Raw genomic sequence first — 22065 nt, 5'->3', positions numbered from 1 at the left:
AGCCCCGCTGGGTGAACCACAGGCTGGAGCGCCCCACTTCTCCACCTCCATCCCTGTTCTCGCTCCACGCCCACCCACAGCCCGCCAGCATCGGAACGTCATCGCCGGGCGGCCGGGTGCCGGGTCGCGCGGCCCACGGAGTGGGAGCCGGAAGCCGAGCGAACAGGCGCGGGGCGTCCCGGAACCGCGGGAGCCTGAGAGCTCGAGCACCTGGGGGAAACCGGCAGGAGACAGCGGGCATGCGCGAGGCTGCCGGGCGGCGCAGGCGTGCTGGTGGCCTCGCGCGAGGGACTAGATCTGGTTCTCCGGGTTGGAGCGGTTGGGGCGTCGTGGGTTGTCCCGGCTGCGGGGGAAGAGGCGAGAGAAAAAGGAGATGCGGTTGGAGCCGGACTCGTGAGAAGGGCGGATCTGCTTCTGTGATGGCGAAGGGCCGAGTGGACGGATCCTAGTGTGCGTCCGTGCTGGACGCGCACTACAGAGTTAGGGATTTGTCGGAAGATGAAATCAAAGTATTCTGCAAAGGTGCGATGCGATTTTCCTAAGCCAGGAACACGCTCAGAAGCACGCCCAGATCCTGGGGATAGTCCTCCTTCGGGATGACTCCGTACCTGTGTGCCGGCACCGCGCGAAAGCTGACTTGTTATTTCAGTCTCTTGTCACCAACGACTGCGGGGAGGGCTTTATTACATTAGTCCCCAGCTTCCCTCTGGAAACCTAGGACAGTTAAAGTTGTCTATAGGTCGCACAGCTGAAAAGTCATGGAGTTGCTCTTTCCACCAGGTTTGTCTCCAAAGCTCACCTGCTGCCTATTAGACGGTTGGAAGTCATGAGTGGGTGATAATTAGACAAGAAAGACATTCTGTAAATAAATGGTAAATCGTGAGGTTTGGACGTTAAAAGGTATAAATCAGGCTGTAGGAGTAGGTAGGTGTCAGGGTAAAGGGGTCACAGTGGATTTTGAATAGAATTTGGCTGGAAGTAAGGAAAGGGAAAGCATAAACCTGGAGGTGGAACCGGAAACCTGAGATGGAAAGGAAACAATTGCCTCAACTGGAACCTTGTGTTTACATTTGGCTTGCAAATTATAGCCTCTGTAATTCTAGACATTCTTCCGAAGCAGTGGACTATCTCTTTTCTGTACCTAGATTTATGCTAGATACATAGTTTTAACTATTCCTTTGTTCAGCCAGAAGATGCATTCCCGCCACCCATTTAACAGTCGGAAACTTTGGTACCCATCACAAAAATCATAGGAGATGGAAGGTTTCTTGCTGAACTCTGAACCGCCTCAGAGAGGTCTCTTTAATGCTTGCATGTTTTCTAGCTCCATAACTCCTTTGTGGCTCCAGTAAGAGGAATAAACAATCATAACTCCCAACCTAGTACCATCTCAGTGCCAACTTCTATTTTTAAAGACAGGAAAAAGCCCATATCATCTTTGTTTAAAGAAGCTTGGACCCAGTGATTTGTTAATTTGTTCATGGTTTCATACTGCTGTTATTGCTGTAACAGCTTGCTCTGCCCAATTTAACAACTGATTGTCTTAACCTCTCATTGTTTAATGGGTATAAATTTTATCTCCTAAGCAAGACTGTAAGATTCCCCAGGCAGGGACGGTGTTTTCTATCTTATATCTGAATACTGACTTTGACTTTTTCCCCCTTGCATTCCCACTACTGAGCACACGCTAGGCATTCAGTTAATAATGAATGAAACGTTGCCTTCTGGAGAGGAGGAAACAAGCCTGTTATGTCTTTATATTTTGCTGGCCCTCTAGCAGAACTATCTCCTTTTGGAGGACATTCAGCAAGTATGTGACTTGACTGCTGTGCCTTTCAGCAGGGGAAATATAATCTCCCTGTTGCCCTATAAAGAATTGGCACCTAAACACCATGTTCCCAAGAAGTCTGTCAAAAAATCATTGTTGATAAATTGATTAGCCTCAAAGAAATTCTTAATTCCTTTCTGAAGTGTGCATCTGCCCTTCCACAGTGAAATTCATGGTCAGGCTGCCCAAGAAATTCTTGGGGAGACTGTGTAATTTGAGTATCTTCTTGATTGAGAAAACATATAAACCAATAAAAACCCCAACCCAACAACGGAAACCCAATACCAAACAAGACCTTTGTGCTTAAGAACCTCATCTGCAAATCAAACAACTTCTTGTCGCTGGGAATGGGGATGGGGTGCTGGGGAGGGAGGGAGAGTGGGGCGGGGAGGGGGAGAGTTGGGGGATCGGCGGTGGGAGAGAGAGAGTGCATGTGTGTGTGCATCTGAGGTAGGAGAAGCCAAGAAAAATCTGAAACACCGTTTTTCTGTTAGCCTATCCAACTGACAGCAAAGACTCCAAGGGGTGGGGTGCGGTTAGGGAGGCGATGAGTTCAGGTAATGTTTGAACACAGGAGAGTCACAGGCTAAACCAGATCCTTTTCAATATTTACATTCAGTGGCGCTAAATCTGGCCCTTTCTCCCATTTATTAGCTGTGGAAATGGGGAACATTTCTGAGCCTTAGTTTCCTCTTTTGTAAAATGGGCATGAAAACGATACCACCATCTAAATTTTGTACTTACAATGTGTAAATTTGTAAAGCGCTCAGGATATTCCCTGGCATACTAGTACTTAGCAAGAACTTTAAGTAAAAGGCGATGACCTCGACTTCCACGTTGCTAGTCTCCTGTAAGCCCCACCTGTACCAAAATACTGGAGACGCCGCAGGTTCGGATTACAAGGTTTTCTGACTCATGCAATTATTTGTCTGACGTCTGCTCGGCTAAACGTCGCTCAAACGATTTGGGATGTTGGTACTCTCCTCCTCGCCTCCTTGGTTCCCGCTCCCAGTCCCCTGTCGTCTCAATCGCGGTGGGCTAGTGAATGGGGGAGGAGGACATGCCGGTCTTCCTCCCCACCCCCAATCTTCGCGGCTCTGCGAAAGCCTTGGAAACCACTCCACCGCCCTCTTCCTCCCTGGAACGCCCCGGGGGCGGGGCTCGGGGGCCGCGCAGGCCCAGTGCAGCCGCTCCGCGCCTGCGCAGCGGAGCAGCTGAAGGAGGCGGGGGATTGGTATCCGAGCGAATGTGTGAGGGGAGGAGGCGTCCGGGCAGAGCGTGGTACTACGACGGGCGCGGGCCGGAGGGGGCGGGGGGATGCGCCGCGGCGGCGGCGGCGGCGGCGGCGGCGGCGGCGGCGGCGCGGGCGCTGGGACTGGTGTTTGGAGGCGCCAGAGCAGCGGATCCCGGTCTCGCTGCCGCAGCAGCGCGGGTGTCGCCCGCGGCCTGAAGACGCCGTACCTTTTTGCTCCTCACCTTTTTTTTTTTTTTTAAATAACCGGAACCAATGAACGCAGCCGGGACCCAAGCTTCAGAGGCCGCTGGTGCCGACGGGACCAGACTGGCGCCCGGCAGGAGCTCGCGTCTGGGGTGGCGGGGGCGGCCCGAGGAGTCACAGGCGGCGGAGGCGCCTCTCGAAGCGGGCGAGTGGCCGGCGGCCGGGGCGCCGCCGCGCTTTTCCCCCGCTCCTCCTCCTCGTCCTTATCCCGCCACGACGTCCGGCCCGGCCTCGGGCTGGCTGCGGCGGCGGCTCTGGGCTCCGCTGCTGGTGCTCGGGCTGCTGGTGGCCGGCGCGGCGGACGGATGCGAGCTGGTGCCCAGACACCTCCGCAGACGGCAGGCGGCGGGCTCTGCTGCGGCGGCCGCCTCCCCTGCCGCGGCGGCAGCGGCGGCGGCGGGCGACAGCTCGGTGCTCATGACAGGTGAGGGCCCGGAGGGCGGCGGGCGGGGCTCTGCCGGGCACTGCGGGACCCCTATCTTCGGGAGGGGCCCGCGCCTCTCCCCGACGCCTGCAGTTCGACGGCCCGGGTCAGTGCGTGATGCCCGGACTCCAGCGCTCTGGTCGCTGCCTGGTCGCGGTCTCCTGCACTCCGGATGCCTTCCCTCTCCCCCCGACACCCCGCCCTAGCCAGAGCCTCTCGACGGCATTCGCTTCCCCGCCCTTAAGTCTGCTCCCCAGTGTTCCACGCTGAGCAATGCAGTGGTTTCTCTTCCGTGCTGCAGAAACAGCCAGCAGGGTCTGCAGGGTACTGGACTGATTCTTTTTTTTTTTTTGAAGCTGCTAGAAGTAGTCAGCAGCAGCAATGCGGTATGGAGTCCGCCTCTGGTGCTGCTTTTGCAAAGGCAGCTGGCAGCGAGTCTCACCGGTTCAAAGCCCCGCTGAGCAAAATGTCCCAGGGTAGACTGCTAGAGCGGATTCTTTGAGAGCCGTAATACCTAGTGGTATTAGTGTTCCTTGTTAGTATCGGAAACCTCTAGTCTAATGTGGATTTTTTTTTTTTTCTTTTTGAGGAGTGGGAGGAAGACCCTTTTAAAGGATAGATAGATAGTGTTTGCTGGTGGGAGCATCACGGTGCAAAGGGTGCAGAAAACTCAGCAGCTAACCAGCAAGATACCGAAAATTTACCATGCAGGATATTCGGTGCTTGTATTTGAGCAGCCCAGTTCTTACAGACTGCAATAGCACCTTTTAAAAATACGGAACGTTCTTGAAATGTGCGAACATGTATGGTAAGGTGAGGTAGAAAGTTAAATCCTTTAAAGCTTTCCGTTGTCGTGTGCTACTGATAGATTGTGGTTTAAGTAATGATGTAAGGATCTTGAAATGATTTCTTTTGGAAAAGTAGTGGAGTTAAAGTCAGCTTTTTTTGGTGAACTTTATTTTTAAAAGTAATTTGTAGGTGTTCTATATAATTGCAGGACTAAAAAGGAAACAGTAAGGTGTAACAGTATGACCCATCATTAATTTAACCAAAGAGATAGTGGAACAGGCGTTTGAAAGTTACTAACAGCTGCTGTGATTGGTGCTTAGGAGTTCAGAGCAAAGCAGCTTTTCTCTGGGTTCTATGACAGGATGTTTACTATTCTAGAGAGGAGGGTGTTGGTAAACTTTCCAAGCTCTTTGGAAGTTTTATGAAACATAATGATCGGAATATTTAACTTGCTTTACCCTAAAACTTATCCGGCCCTTTAAATGGAACTTGAAACATCAGATCTCCATGATTTTGATAAAAGGATTACAGAATGGTCAGTATTAGGAGTGTAGTAGAGTTTGAGTGAGAGAATAGATTGGATACTTTTGTGCTTGAATAGTCTTATAGTAATCATTAAGAAGGTAGCAAGATAAGACTAGAATGTGGAGTTTTAATGCCTCATGCAGGCAGGGAGGGGGTGAAACTCCTTGGGTTTCTAGAAGCTATAGGAGTGTGACTCTTGGTTTCTTGAGTAGAAAAGTTTGTTTAATAAATAATTGACTACTGTTTTATCAATATGTTGTTGGTAGAAGGGCACATGATTCAGAAAATTTAGAATTAACCGTTAACGTTGTGTGTCATGTAGATTACATCAGGAAAATTACTTAAGATGGGATTTTATTTTAATAAGCAGTTAATAATCCTTCCTTTTGAAGACTTAAGTTCCTCTGAGTTATTTATGGCATTGTGAAAAAGGCAAGGTGATTGGTATTGGATTTTCATCCAGTATGATATAGCACACAAAATGAGTTTGAGTGGTAGTGCTTTAAAGTAAGTTTACTAAAATAATATTAATCCTGGAATTTGTTTTTAATATTCTTTCCCTTTGTTAGAATATTGATTTTGAAAAGTTGGACATTTCTGTTTAAACTTTAAGATAAACTACACAGTGCACAAGTTAAATTGTCATTTTAATAAGTATGTAAATACAGTCAACAGAACTGGTAGCTAGGAAAAGGTAAATTAAAAGTCCACAAGAAGTTTAGAGAATATTGAAAATTTCATTGATTTATATGGTCTGTATGGGGCTCCTTCCTATTCTTCTGATTGTATGAATAGTGCTGTCTTTTATTGTTTCCGTTTGTAAATGTTGTGCTAAACTCAGAACATAATTATTGGTATTGTACACTTCAGGAAGTAGAACCATAGACTGAACCAAAAAAAATACTGTATTATCATAATCTAGTCAGTGTTAATGGATAGAAATGGAGTAGAGAGTTTCAGTAATAAAACTAAGTTTTATGTGACTTTTGAAAGTGGAAAATTCTTGTAAGAATTTGGAGACAATTATTTTCTCTGACTCTGTATTGATGTCATTTAACGATTAATGATGTCTTGGTAGATCTGAAAATGACAATCAGAGTCACTATCTTTTCCTCTTCAGATTAGTATTTTAAATACTTACCTTTAGCAACACCATGAGTTTTTCTCTTACTAATAAAATCTAGAGAGCATTCTCTTCCACTGAAGTTTTCCTCTCAAGAGTTTTACTTTAGAGGTTTAGTGTATTTTAAGAATAAATTGCCTTTCAGTCATCTACTGCATGCTTAGTTTTGAGCAAGCAGGTGTTCTTTTAAAGAGTGTGTGTGCACGTGTGCTCGGTTGCTTCAGTTGTGTCTGACTCTTTGCAACCCCATGGACTGTAGCCCACCAGGCTCTGCTTTCCATGGAATTTTCCAAGCAGAAGTACTGGAATAGGTTGCCATTTCCTCCTCCAGAGGATCTTCCCGACCCAGGGATCAAACCTCCATCTCCTGCTTTGCAGGCGGATTCTTTACTGCTGAGCCACTGGGGAAGCCCTTGAAAGAGAGAAACTATGTCAAATCATCAGGATAAACAGACCCATTGTCGTAAGAATATTGATTTATATTTTCTTTTCTTATATTACCTTTTTAGGATTTAGTGTGTGCAAATTTTTGATAAGAAGAAACCATTAAATGTTTACAATGCTTTGCAGTAAGGGTTTAAGTTATGTATATAAGATTTTAATAATTTTAATTTTTAATAATTTTAATAATTTTAACTTAATAATAACTGGATGTATACTTAGGGTTCTTTGAAAGTGATTTTGAAATTTAAAGCAAATTAGGGATGCACTTGTTGATTATAATCTAAAGCAGTGCTTGAATAATTTAAAATATCATGTTTTTTTCTCTTTAGCCTAACAGATTCACAGTCAATGACTTGATCCCAATCAAGTCCGAGCGATTGATCCCATCCAGATATGGTCCCTGAGAAACAGTTTATGAAAGGGCATTGACAGAGGGCATATACATATATATACACACGTATGTATGTTTCTGTGTGCATAATGTACATACATAAACATATTGCGTGTATATAGAACACAATTCTGACAAAATATGCAGAACAATTGAAATATTAGAACATTTTCAGCGTCTTTTAAAACAAATTTTATCTTTAAAAATATTTGCTTCTGTCGTTCTTTTATGAATTAATGTAACCCTTTTTAGTATTTATATAAAGGTTTTAACTAATACTTTTCAGTAGTTTGGCATACTACTAAAAATATAAAATTCATATTTTAAAACATGTCTTTTGGAAGTATTAACATTTCATTGAAAATTTAAAGTATTCTTTTTTGAAAGTATAATACTATTTAGAAGAGCCACTACTACTTACTAGTGTTAAACATATGTGTATTGTAGGGCTTTCACTTAGATGAAAGTATCTCACATGAGCATGATTGTCTTTGGGAAAACGTTAAACTTCACTTTTTTCACCTTGCCTCCCTAACATTTACCCAGCAAATGCTGTCACTTTTTTTAAAATTAGCAGTTGGCTTGAGTGTAGTGTATATATATATGTTACTCTGAGTAATATTTTGTGAATTTACACGTGTCAATGGTTTCATTGTGACAGGAGTTAAATTCATAGTGTAGCTCACATAGTAATAGAAAATGTTTTTCCTCCTTTTGTGAAGTTACTTTTTGGATTTAGCTTAGGATTTCCTGAAACCACCTTTTGATGGCTAGCTCTTCTGCTGTATCCTTTTTTTCCTTTCCCATAGTTAACATTTACCAATCCCTTTCCTTACTAGTCTTTGGCCATAGCTCTAGGTTGTTGTTTTCTTTTTCCTGATTGCAGAATTAAAGAATATACTCATATTCCTTTGATCTAGTATATTCTGACCATTTAAGAATTGGTAGTAATCTCATTGGTCTGGAAACACTGGATCCCTTGGTGCTCTCTGAGAATACTGTGGCAGAACTGATTGGTCTCTGTTGGGAATCCCCTGGCACAGGAAAAACTCAGAGGGCCAGCTGGAAAAGTTAGTTCAGGATTTAGCTTAATTTTAACAGTAGGAGGATCCACGCAGAAACTGTTTAATTTGCTAAAGGCTTGCTTTGTGACTGGATACATGCTAATATTTTTAGATTCATTAAGACTTTTGAGTAACTATATCAAGCATTTTAGATATTGCTCTGCTCATTGATAATAATGCAGCATGGAACACTTTATTTGCACATATGGTAGCTAAAGTATAAACTCATGAAGCTAATGTTAAAATTAACAACTAATATATGATTAGCTGATTAGCAAGACATTTTTGATTTTTGCCAGAATTTGTACCTTACCTGATTAAGACCTACCTAGGAGGTTACTTCTGAACTGATCAGATTTTGTCAACTGAGCAATTAGCAAGCGTATGCAGAATACCACATAGTCGCTAAGTCATGTCCAACTCTTTTGCAGCTCCATGGACTGTAGCCCTCCAGGCTTCTCTATTAATGGCATTTCTCAGGCAAGAATACTGGAGTGGATTGCCATTTCCTTCTCCAGGGAATCTTCCTGACCCAGGAATTGAACCTGTGTCTCCTGCATTGGCAAGTGGATTCTTTACCACTGAGCCACCAGGGAAGCCTACCATGTAGTAGGAATGGGAAAAAATAGAAAAGAGAGTAAGACGTGGGTTAGCCCACTGGGAATAATACTATTACTTGGTGGTCAGTATTTTGCTAAATGCTTTATGTATATCACTGTTTTTGATTGTGAAATTAATTCTGTTAGATAATTGCTTTCTTCATATAAAAGATGAGAACATTGAAGCAGGATGATCTTAAGTAAGTAACTTGTCCAAGATCACAGTAAGTAGCAGAGTTAGACATTGATGTGGGTTTCTCTGACTCCAAAGCTTTGTTTCTTAACTGGTATGTTGTATGCATCATTATATACTCAAGTAGACGTAATAATAGACTGTGATTAACTGTAACAGACTTCAAAATGTTGGAGAAAGTAAGGCTACTGGAGACTGTGCCTTGGAGGAGGGTTGAATTTGAGCTTGACCTTGATGTATTATAGATAGGACTTCTTGTGGAGATGAGTGAAAAGGCTTTCAAGAGGGAGGTGTATACAAGAATAACTAATAAGTGAAATAGTTTTCTTTAATGTTTAAGCATGACTCAGACAGTAAAGAATCTGCCTGTGATGCTGGAGACCCAGTCCTGGGTGGGTAAGATCCCCTGGAGGAGGAAATGGCAACCTATTCCAGTATTCTTGCCTGAAAAATCCCATGGACAGAGGAGCCTGGTGGCTACAGTCCATAGGATCGCAGAGTCAGATGTGAATGAGTGACTAATACTGATAGGGTGTATGTAGAATAATAGAAATGCAGGGAGAAGGAAGGTTTGCCAAATTATCAAGAACTTTAATATTCCCTAATGTCAGGGCTTCCCTGATAACTCAGTTGTTAAAGAATTCCCCTGTAATACAGGAGACACCAGTTTGATTCCTGGGTCGGGAAGGTCCACTGGAGAAGGAAAAGGCTACCCACTCCAGTATTCTTGGGCTTCCCTTGTGGCTCAGCTGGTAAAAAACCCACCTGCAATGCAGGAAGGTGGGTTCGATCCCTGGGTTGGAAAGATCCCCTGGAGAACGGAAAGGCTACCCACTCCAGTATTCTGGCCTGGAGAATTCCATGGACTGGATAGTCCGTGGGGTCACAAAGAGTTGGACACAACTGAGCGACTTTCACTTAATATTCTCTAGTTTATTCCCTGGCTATTGAAATGTCAAGACATCTAAAACTGGGGTATGCAGCCATGTACTGGGGAGTATGGAAAGCCACAGGAAAGTTTTGATACATTTTCTTGGTATATTCATTTTACTAATATTTTGAAAACAAACATTAAATATTTAATAGTAATTTAAAACATTTAACAATACTAAACATGTGTAGGTTATGGAAAAAATAGATTTATTATAAATTTTGAGGTTGAACAAAAGGCTTGAAAATGTATCGTGAACTTTCAGAATGTTTTGTTCATGAACTGAGTTCTAAATCTATCATCCTGTCAGGGGTTGAGAAGCCCTGTGGTTTTTAAACATGGGAGTGACATGACCTCAGTGTTTGAAAAGCTAAGTATGGGTGGATGGAAGAGGGGAGATAAGAGAGATAAATAAAGAGGCCAATTAGTAAGCTACATAGAAGTGGAGGTCTTGAGAGTTTAAATGATGCAGTGGCTATGAAAATGTTTAAAGGAAATTTTATAAAATTTAATGTTAGATTAGAAAGGAATCTATTTATAGGAAATCTAAGAAATAAAAGTTACCTTTAATCTTTAAACTCCTAGAGCTTGTAGAATGATTTAAATTGGTACAAGTCCTTGAAAGTTAGGCAAGAGGAAACACTTGGTTGTAGAAGGTCTTCTTTATTTCAAATGTGCCTTTTTAATATAACATTATTTTTGTATATGATTGGACTTATGTGTTGATTTCCTAAGTATTTATATGAAATTTTTTAGTATTCTGTATTTAGAAATGAATGTTTATTCCTTAACAAAGGATAACTTTATAGATTGAACTAACATTACAATGCTTCAGAGTTGAACCTACCCCCCATCCCTCTTTGAATGAATAACAGTGCCTCAGAGTACTGACATATTGTTTTAGAATTAACTTTTGAATTTCATTGTGTGAATTACACATTTGATCACATGCCAAATCTAAATGATTTGTTCTTTTCCATATTCTTCCAGATCTTTATATTAGTAGGTATCAGATATTCAATCCTTGACACTAGCTAATCCTACCTTCAGCAACTATTCTCCTTGACTGGTTTCACTGTTGGAGATTTAAGGGTGGTTCTCTCCTAAGCCTCTGTGCCCAGTCCTGTGTTCCTCTGGTCTAGCTGAACATTTCCTCCTCAGAGAACTTCATTACTAGGAAAGTTCTAAATTGGGGGCGGGGAACCCCAAGCCAATGATTGATTTGACATTTGGCTTTATTTCATTTGGCCCTTGAGGTGATACTGCACGGTTATCATAGTTGTGGTCCTGAGAGTAATTTCCTTTTCTGCTAGGCTTCATCAGCCATCTGGTCTGAAATGGAACAACTTTTAGGATTAAGGCTAAGATTAGTTGTAGAACAGTGCCTTTTCAGTGTTTTCTTAAGATAGTGGCAACTTCCCCACCCCAGGACCAGGGAGCTAGAGTATGACAAAGAGAGTTTACTTGGACTGATTCATTTCAAAACCAAGTGCCTGTATCTATCCCAGTATTTCTTTCTAATGAGTTTGTGTTTTTGTGTGCTTCTGGATCTTAGCTTCTGTAATTTGCAATTTACTTTTTTCCTCTAGTCATTTTCACTTTCTGTACCTCTCTTTGATTTTCCTAAATGTGACATTATATGGAACTGAAAATGTTGAAGACATTTTACGGAATTAAATAAAATTAAATTTTAAAACTATTTGAATTGAATATCTTATTTGTGTAATTAAAAATTACTGAGAAACCTCATCACAAACCCCCACATTAATGAAGATGATTTATAATTGTTTTTTAAGTGATTCTCAATAATTGAAAAAGGTTTTTAAATCCTGATTTGAATTTTTTTTCCTGGTATTCACAATGTACATGTTATTGCACTCATGTTTTCGTTACACTGTTGTTTTTCTTTCCTTTCAAAAATATATGATGTTGAGTAACAGATAATCTTAGTTCCCCTCCTTTTTTATCCCCATTCTCCAGCAATAAATCTTTTAACTTTTCCATTCGTGACAAATGCATTATTTTCCCTATGTTTTCCTGCTCTCTGTCATCTTCAGCTGTTTCTACTTTGTCACACAACTTCAGGCTATATTAATCCTTGATGTTTCCTCCTTGTGTGTTACTGGGTACCAAATTAAAAAAAGAAAACAAAAAAACTACTCGAAATCTTTGTCCAACTGTGGTATAGGTATCCTTTGCTGTTTCTTGGCTGCCGTGCATGTAGGATCCTAGATCGCTGACGAGGGGTGGTTCCTGCCTCTCCTGCCTTGGAAGCACGAGGTCTTAACCACTGGACTGCCAGGGAGCTCCCCTCCTTTGCTGTTTCTTGAATTTGCTTTTTAAAATATACCTTGTGCTATGCATCCAGTGTTTGGTTCTAGTTCTGTCAGAATGGATTCTAAAAAAAACCCATAGAGGCTAAAAGTGAGAAAGTCAGACTTCAGTAAATGTGTGTGTTCACATAAGTTTTGAACATTTTTAAGTGACTGTTTTGTGCCAGACATGATACAAAGAACTGGGGATATAAAATTTGACCATTTTTATTGTTGCAAAAACAATGTAAATGTGAAAATTGCCAGAGTGTTGCATAATTTTGAAAAATGTTATAAATGTTACATCATTTTTAAAAATTGAAGTATAGATGTACAATAGTATATAAGTTTCAGGTGTACAGCACAGTGATTCACAATTTTTAAAGGTTATGCTCCATTTATAGTTATTGTAAAATATTGGCTATATTTCCTTTGTATCCTCGTAGCTTATTTATTTTATGCATGGTATTGTGTACCTCCGGAGAAGGCAATGGCAACCCACTCCAGTAATCTTGCCTGGAAAATCCCATGGACGGAGGAGCCTGGTAGGCTGCAGTCCATGGGGTCACAAAGAGTCAGACACGACTGAGTGACTTCACTTTCACTTTTCCCTTTCATGCACTGGAGAAGGAAATGGCAACCCACTCCAGTGTTCTTGCCTGGAGAATCCCAGGGACGGCGGAGCCTGGTGGGCTGCCGTCTATGGGGTCGCACAGAGTCGGACACGACTGAAGCAACTTAGCAGCAGCAGCAGTGTGTACCTCTTAATTCCTCACCCCTTTCTTGCCCCTCCCCACTTCTGTCTCCCCACTGGTAACCATTAGTTCTCTATATCTGTGAGTCTGTTTCTTTTTTTTTGTAATATTCACTAGTTTGTTTTGTTTTTTAAAATTCCACAAATAAGTGATACCATACAGTATTTGTCTTGCTTTGTCTGACTTATTTCACTTAGCATAATACCCTCCAAGTGGCAAAATTTTGTTCTTTTTTATGGCTGAGTAGTATTCCAGTATGTATGTATGTGTGTATGTGTGTGTGTGTGTGTGTGTGTATACATGCCGCATCTTCTTTATTTATTCATCTGTTGGTGGACACTTAAGTTGCTTCATATCTTGACAATTGTAGATAATGCTGCTGTGAACACTGGGGTGCGTATATCTATTTGAATTAGTGTTTTGTTTTGTTTTTTAGTGTATATGGGTGTGAAATTCCTAGATCATATAGTGGTTCTAGTTTTAGTTTCTGAAAAATCTCCGTACTGTTTTCCACGGTACCCGCACCAGTGTGCATTCCCACCAGCAGTGTAAGAGGGTTCCCTTTTCTCCACATCCTTGCCAGCATTTGTTATTTGTATTCTTTTCGATGATAGCCATTCTTAATAGATACCTCATTCATAATGAGGTGATATCTCATTATAGCTTTAATTTGCATTTCTCTGATGATTAATGATGTTGAGGATCTTGTCATATGCCCATTGGCCATCTGCCTGTCTTCTGGAAGAATGTCTAGTCAGGTCTTCTGCCCATTTTTTAATTGGATTGTTTGCTTTCTTGATATTGAGTTTTATGAGCTGTTTATATTGGATGTTCAGCCATTATTGGTCATAGCATTTGCAAATATTTTCTCTCATTTAGTAGGTTGTCTTTTTGTTTTGTTGATGGTTTCCTTTTCTGGGCAAAAGCTTTTAAGTTTAATTTGGAACCATTTGATTATTTTTGGTTTTATTTCTTTTGCTTTGGAGGACAGAGCCAGAAATTATTGCTATAATTTATGTCAAATTCTTCTAGGAGTATTATGGTTTCTGGTCATATACTTCGATCTTTAATCTATTTTGAATCTATTTTGTATATGGTGTTAGGGAATGTTCCAGTTTCAGTCTTTTTACTTGTAGCTCTCCGGTTTTCCTAGCACCACTTATTGTAGAGACTGTCTTTTCTCTATTGCATGTTTTTGCCTCCTTTGTTGTAGATTGACCATAGTGTGTGGATTTATTTCTGGACTCCCAGTTCTGTTTTGTTGATCTATGTGTCTGTTTTTAATGCCAGTACCATACTGTTTTGATTACTATAGCTCTGTAGTATAATCTGAAGTCAGATTCCTCCAGCTTTGTTCTTTCTCAATATTGTTTTGGCTGTTTGGGATTTTTAATGCTGCCATACACATTTTAAAACTACTTGTTCTAATTCTGTGAAAAATGCCCCTGGTGTCTTGATAGAGATTGCAGTGAATTTGTAGATTGCCTTGGGTAGTACAGTCATTTTAATAGTATTAATTCATCTAACCTAATTCATGAACACAGTGTATCTTACCATTTGTGTTGTCCTTCAGTTTTCTTTCATCAGTCTCTTACAGGTTTTTGAGTATAAGTCTTTTACCTCCACAGGTAGATTTCATCCTTATTTTTTTGATGTTTTTGTGAATGGGATTGCCTCCTTAATTTGTCTTTCTGATAGTGTCTGTAGAAATGCAACAGATGTCTGTGTATTTGTTTTTTAAAAGGAAATGACTATATATAGTGCTTACTTAGCATGCTTGCATTTATTAAAAATATCTATTAGAATATTTGTTGCAGGTGTTTGTTATACATTTGCAGTATTAAGAATAAGTCTCCCCTTTCTTTGGGAAAAGTTATATAAATGTTCTTTTTTGTTTACTCTTTTTTGTGTTACTTTTATCCTTTATTAACAAAGAAACTGAAAAATGCAAGCAAACAAAAAGCTTCAGTGAGTTTTATGTGTCACTCACCAAGGATTAATAAGCTATCAATCCTTCCTGTTTTTCCAGCAGGGGATATACCCACTGAAAAGGTGATGATCCGTTGTGATAGAGGTATTTGAACATTAGGCTATGTGCTATATTTAATAGAATTACAAAGATGGAGTTCCTAAGTTTGATTTGGTGAGGTGGGTTATTAATGAAGATGTTCCTGCTTCTCCACTGTAGAGGTATACCTCACTGAGAATATATGAGAGTTTACCAGATAGGGAAATTTATAGTGGTGTGAGAGGCATAAGCTGAGTGGGGTGGGAAATGACTCTGGTCAGGGACATTGGCATTTCAGAATGCTACATGGAGATTGTGAATTACCAGATACCCAAGATGGCAGAGTCAGTTGTGAGCCAGCTTGTACATTTGTATTTGAATGTGAGATTTAAATTTATACCTGGCATTTGTGTATTTTATCTCACTTAAACTTAACAGAAGCCTTGTGAAATTATTGTCTTCTTTATGATAATTATTCCACATAATGGAGAGATTTAGGATTGCTCTCAAATAGTTTATACCTTAAAGATCCTCCAGTGCCAAGGATTTTTATGATAAAGCCCAGGGTGTGATTGGAAGTGAATTAGAAAATGAGGCTGGAGAAGTAGCAGAATTAAACTTTCTGATTAATGTTAAATTCTAGATCTTTATTGTTCAAGGAATTTTACAAATTCCTTCTTCATTTATCTTTGGTTCAGTTCGGTTCAGTCGCTCAGTCGTGTCCAACTCTTTGCAACCCCATGAATTGTAGCACACCAGGATTCCCTGTCCATCACCAACTCCCGGAGCCTACTCAAACTCATGTCCATTGCGTTGGTGATGCCATCCAACCATCTCATCCTCTGTTGCCCCCCTTCTCCCTTCTCCTCCCACCTTCAGTCTTTCTCAGCATCAGGGCCTTTTCTGATGAGTTGGTTCTTTGCATCAGGTGGCCACTGTATTGGAGTTTCAGCTTCAGCAATAGTCCTTCCAATGAATATTTGGGACTGATTTCCTTTAGGATAGACTGGTTGGATCTCCTTGCAGTCCAAGGGACTCTCAAGAGTCTTCTCCAACACCACAGTTCAAAAGCATCAGTTCTTTGGCACTCAGCTTTCTATTTAGTCCAACTCTCACACCCATACATGACTACTGGAAAAGCCATAGCTTTGACTAGATGGACCTTTGTTGGTAAAGTAATGCCTCTGCTTTTTAATATGCTGTCTAGGTTGGTCATAGCTTTTCTTCCAAGGAGCAAGCATCTTTTAATTTGATGGCTACAGTCACCATCGGCAGTGATTTTGGAGCCCAAAAAAACAGTCTGTCACTGTTTCCATTGTTTCCCCATCTATTTCCCATGAAGTGATGGGACCAGATGCCATGATCTTAGTTTTCTAAATGTTGAGTTTTAAGCCAACTTTTTCATTCTCCTCTTTCATTTTCATCAAGAGGCTCTTTAGTTCTTCGCTTTCTGCCGTAAGGGTCACCTGCATATCTGAGGTTATTGATATTTCTCCCGGCAATCTTGATTCCAACTCTTGCTTCATCCAGCCCGGCATTTCGCATGATGTACTCTGCATATAAGTTAAATAAGCAGGCTGACAATATACAGCCTTGAAGTACTCCTTTTCCTATTTGGAACCAGTCTGTTGTTCCATGTCCAGTTCTAACTGTTGCTTCTTGACCTGCATACAGATTTCTCAAGAGGCAGGTCAGGTGGTCTGGTATTCCCATCTCTTGAAAAATTTTCCAGTTTGTTGTGATCCACACAGTCAAAGGCTTTGGCATTATCTTTGGTAAATAACCAATTTTTCCTTCCATAAAGTTTTGCTGTTAAATATTCTGAGCTCTTAAAAATGCTCATTTAAAATATATATTTCTGGGGCTTAAGACAAAGAACTTTAAAAAAAATTGGTATTCTCAATAAGTGGGTAATTCCTGTGTGTGCTTTGTTTTCATGGCTATTCTTTAAGGATGAAATATAATTTTTAAGAATCATAGCATTTTATATCTTGAATTTTTATTTGGGCCATAAGTCAATTCCAGCTTTTGTGAAGAGTGATTAAGAGCATAGTACCAGACTACAGCATGATTTCCTGGGTTTGAGTCCCAGACTGACAGTGGTATTGTAACTTAGGGTAGATGGTTTAACCTATTAGTACCTAAATTTCCTTATCTCTAAAATGGGTTTGAAAGTACAAATGAGTTAATCTATATAGAAGAGTGCTTAGAGTATGGCAAGTGTAAGTTCAGTTACTGTTGATTTTTTTTTTTAATCTATACATAGAGATGTAGGAAAGTTGTAGAAATGTGCAGTGATATATTACATATTGTTAAAATGTTTTACATACATTTAGAAAAGTAAGAAGACATAGTCTGAGTCACTTCTGTAATCTCAACAACCATTAATGGCCTGTTGTTCTTCCGCCTCTAAGTCATGTCCAACTCTGCAACCCGGTGAACTGCAGCATGCCAGGCTTCCTATCCTTCATGGTCTGAGATTAGTTAAAACTTTGTAGAAATAGAAAACTAAGTATAGACAGAGATTGAGGAGTACTATGGTATTTTTAAGAAGTTGGTTGCATTGTTAGCTTGAGTTCAGTACCTTTATTTTATATAATTAAAAGATCTAAAGCATGTAACAGTTGAAATATCAGTCTTAAAAATCTTAAATTTCTGAGTGTAAAGATTTATTACAGGAAATTTAGAGCATGTTGAAAATTATAGTTAACATATCTACCTCAATAACTAGAAATAATAATTGTAGCATCAGTTACAGCCTTTTAAAGATCTGTATGTATATTTATGTATATTTAATAGCAGGCTCATAGAATGATTTCTTTCTTAATGTGGAATTAATAAGTATTTAAATGTTAAGTATATAACAGGCATATTGTAAATATTAGGGACATAACGATGAACAAGATTGATGAGGTCCTTGTCCCGATGGAGCCTGCATTTTGTTTGGGAAGATAGGGAAAAAAATAGTTAATTAGAAATGCCATCAAGGAGTGAAAGAGACAGAAGACAGAAAATAATGTGGATGGTGTGGGGACACCTATTAATTTAGGTAAGCTGATTAGGGAAGGCTTCTGAGAAGGTCACATTTAAGGTGACATCTGAAGGATAATGGAGAGCCAAGATTGTGAAGGATTAGGGATGAGCATTCCACACAGGGACAATAGAATGGACAAAGACCTTGAGGCAAGAAAGAATCTGAGTTGTCTGAAGAAGTGAGAGAGTGTTATTTTGACTGAGCATCTTGAAGGGAGGAGGAGAGTAGCGTGTGATCTGGCTGTATAAGCAAGAAGGACCAGATGGTACAGAGCCTCATAGACCTTGTTTGAAGTTTATCAGTGGGTGATAGGAAGCAGCTGAAACATTTTAAGAAGAGTGAAGTGATAGGAGTTATTTTTGTTTGGCCTGATGTGTGGTATTTTATAACGTGAAAAGAATGCTTAACATAAAATTTGTCATCTTAACCATTTTTAAGTGTACAGTTCAGAAGTGTTAAGTATATTTACTACCATTCTACCTTATTTCTGTGAATTTGACTACTTTAGATAGGTCCTGTAAGTGGAATTATGTAGTATTTGTCCTACTGTGACTAGCTTATGTCACTTATCATAGGGTCCTCACAGTTCATCCTTTTTGTATATAATACAGTACAGAATTTCCTTCCATCTGAAGGCTGAATAATATTCCAGTGTATGTTTATACTGCACTTTTTAAAAAGAGATTTATTTTATTTTTTGGCTGTGGGTGAGTCCTCATTGCTGCACATGGGCTTTCTCTAGATGTGGCCAGCAGGGGCTACTCCTCACTGTGGTGTGCGTGCTTCTCTTGTTGGGGAGCACGGGCTGTATGTGCCTGGGCTTCAGTAGCTACAGTGTGTGGGATCAGTAGTTGCGGCTTGTGGGCTTAGTTGCTCTGTGGCATGTAGGATGTTCCTGGGTTAGGGATCGAACTGGTGTCCCTTGCATTGTAACATGAATTCTTAACCAGAGAAGCCCTCGACTGCATTTTTTAAAATATCCTTTCATCCGTTGGTTTTATCTCTTGGCTATTGTGAATAGTGCTGCTGTGAATGTGGGTATGCAAATACCTCTTTGAGACTCTGGTTTCAATTTTTTTTTGATGCATATATATACATATTAGTGTTTTGAGAAAACTAAACTTTTTTTCTTTTCTATGGTGGTTTCTTTTCTTTTGTACTCTTTTCTATGGTGGTTGTACCATTTTACAATCCCAGCAGCAGAGCATGTGTTCCAGTTGCTCCATGATTTATATTTTAAAGATTTCTTTGGCTGCTCTTTGGGGAATGAATTGTTGGGAGCAAGAGTGTCCACAGGGAGATTGCCTAGGAGAGTAATTATTAAGAGTCCAGTTGAGAGTTAATAAAAGCCTGGACTAGGATGATAGGAGAAAAGGGTTAACAAGATATTTTGGAACTAGAATTGATTTGACTTGCTGATGGATTGGAAAGTAGGGATGACTGTTAGATTGGTAGCTTCAAGGCTCCTAATGGCATCCGAAATGCTAATGCAGGTAGGAAAGTTTCCCAGAGCCCTCAACATATTTCTTCTCATGCCCCATAGGTCAGGCCTGGGTTATTGGACAATGGAAATAGGATTTCCCTTGTTTAGAACAATCAGGATTCATTGTCCCAGGGCTAGGGGAGTGGCCACCTTCCTGAGCACATTGCAGGCCCATATTTGAACAAAATGGAGGTTGTCTTAGGAAGGAAGAAGAGAGGGAGTGACACATAAGTAATTAGCTTTGTGAGTTTTGGGGAAGCCTCTTGACCTCTTTACTTCATTTGTCAAATGGGAGTATAACTATCTCACAGAGTTGTTTTGAAGACTCAATAAATAATGTATCTGAAATGTTGAACAAGGAATAACTTCTCAACAAATGTCGTTTTCTTTATGTGATTCTTCCTCCCACCCCCACCATCTTGTTTTGGACTTTGTATTTCCTCTAATTACACTACTGTTTTTTGATCAGCCAAACTCAAATTCTTAGAATAACATTTCACGTTTCCCCCACTCCTTTCATTCTTATTGCTACCACAATGGTTCTGAACTAAATCATTTGTGTTAGAGGAGGCAATAATCTTATAACTCATCTTGTATTCTCTTATATTCTAGTTTCATTCATAAAACTTATTATTATTTTTTGGTTATACCAAATTAAATTTAAACTTGTTTTGAAATTCATCAGTTCAGTCAGTTCAGTCGCTCAGTCGTGTCCGACTCTTTGCGACCCCGTGAATTGCAGCACGCCAGGTCTCCCTGTCCATCACCAACTCCCGGAGTTTACCCAAACCCATGTCCATCGAGTCAGTGATGCCATCCAACCATCTCATCCTCTGTCATCCCCTTCTCCTCCTGCCCCCAATCCTTCCCAGCATCAGGGTCTTTTCCAATGAGTCAACTCTTCGCATGAGGTGGCCAAAGTATCGGAGTTTCAGCTTCAACATCAGTCCTTCCAGTGAACACCCAGGACTGATCTCCTTTAGGATGGATGGATTGAAATTCATAGCGGACACAAACTCCTCCTGATCTTCTGCATGTTATAAATATACTCCACCAAAATTAGGCTAATTCTTGTTCTTTGAAACACATCTTTATTTCCTCCTTTATTCTTTTCCTTACATGTTTCCCTCATTCTAGAGCGTCCTCTCAGTCTCTCAAGGTCCATTCTAAATGTTTATTTATTCCGTCAGTAAATATTACAATATTCTGTGTTCAGCGCATTGTTTTAAGAGTTGGAGATACAGTGGTAGGCAAAAATTGACGTGGTTCCTGCTCTTCTGCGTTTCTTTAGTCATAAAGTATTTTCAGAGTCAATCGTCAATTTGAAGACATGACTTCTTCTACCTTGAAACTTTCTTAACAGATTCTTTATACCCTTCTTATTGCAGTTTTTGCAGGCAATATCTGTCTACTTACATTGTGTTACAGTGGTTTTTCTTTCTTTTTTACTCAGTTGAGAGGCATCTGTTATGGTATCTTTCTCTTGAAAGTTGTATCATAGTCTTGTAAATGCTTTTTGACTTGAAGCTTTGTCTTTGTAATCTGTTAAACAGTTGATTCTTTACATCGGTATAGTGATTTATGGTTTACAAATATCAATTTGCTACATTGTGGTCTAGCACTTTAAAATATATGCATAGTTAGTCTGGAATACTGTATGATTTAATCATTGACACCTGATCTAACATGTATTTGTTGATATTGAAAAGTTTTGTGTATCAAGTATTTTTGGGCAGAATTATAGCACATCTTTATTTGTGCCTGTAACTTCTAGTAGAAAAATGTTAACAGGATTAACTTTGCTTTTCACTTTTAAAAACTGAGCAGTTATAATTAATATGTTATTCAGTTGTTTAACTCTTGAACTCTTTAACTGATAATTTCACATCTTTTTGAAAGAGTTTAGGGAAATTAAAATGATATGGTTATTAAAAAGAATGAAATTTATTCAGTTTATAATCTTACAGACTTTAAAAACTTTTAAAAAGTGCTGATTAGTATGAAATTAAGAGTAGTAAAGTCAGTAAATATTCGGCAAGGACTGTGAGATTACAGTGTGTTACTTAGTTGGGGAGTGTATTCAACAGATGTTTGAATGCCTACCTCAAACTACTAGACATGTTTTACATGCCAGAGGAGTATAGAAAGTAAACAAAGGAAGTCTCTGGTCTCATGATTTCACTTGTCATGAAGTTGTAGTTTTGCTATGTACAGTATCTGATCTTTGAACAGATTGACACTTTCCTCATTTTATGATTGCCACTGATCCCAGCGTTCACTGATTTCCAGACTCCTTTGTAATTGAAGCTGGGTGGCACATTGATTTTATTTATGCTCATTTATAATATCGGTTATACAAGTCATAATAAATCTCTTTGTGTTTTATACAAAGCATATATAAATATATGTTTTCTAAACTCTAATATAATATAATAGATCTAGAACTGGAATTCACAATCTATTAATTCCTGGTTCTGTGTTTTTTTCTTGCCATATGCCATATAATATTTCTTTGTGGGACCTATTTTTTCTCATTGTCCTTTGTTCTCCCTACCCTCCATCCCTCTGCTTCCTCCTGCTACAATCTACCCCTCGCTTGATGCTGCCTCCTCTGCCTGACATGCCCCCAGTTGCTCTATGGGTACCTGCTCCTGCCCTCAGCTC

The 22065-nt window shown here is 40.0% G+C and overlaps 1 protein-coding gene across 17 annotated transcripts in view; it reads left to right on the top strand.

The window, feature by feature from the left end:
* The first annotated feature begins 235 nt into the window (after positions 1-235).
* STIM2 (stromal interaction molecule 2) overlaps positions 236-22065 on the top strand; it is a 178039-nt gene continuing 156209 nt past the window's right edge. For 5 of the 17 annotated variants that reach the window (XM_081530702.1, XM_081530631.1, XM_081531111.1 and 2 more), the window contains exon 1: positions 3140-3750. In XM_081530702.1, the coding sequence (XP_081386828.1) occupies positions 3336-3750 (415 nt within the window). In that variant the 5' untranslated portion in view covers positions 3140-3335. Of the gene's footprint in view, positions 523-3139; positions 3751-6565; positions 6651-22065 lie in introns of those variants that run through there. The other 12 variants (XM_081531061.1, XM_081530919.1, XM_081531310.1 and 9 more) reach the window with 7 other exon arrangements.

The sequence above is a fragment of the Giraffa tippelskirchi genome, chromosome 1, assembly GCF_054371585.1.
Source record: "Giraffa tippelskirchi isolate mGirTip1 chromosome 1, T2T-mGirTip1v1.2.pri, whole genome shotgun sequence".
NCBI classification, from domain to species: Eukaryota; Metazoa; Chordata; class Mammalia; order Artiodactyla; family Giraffidae; genus Giraffa; species Giraffa tippelskirchi.
The sequence above is the reverse complement of the archived record's forward strand: the minus strand, read 5'-3'. Positions and strand labels throughout refer to the sequence as shown.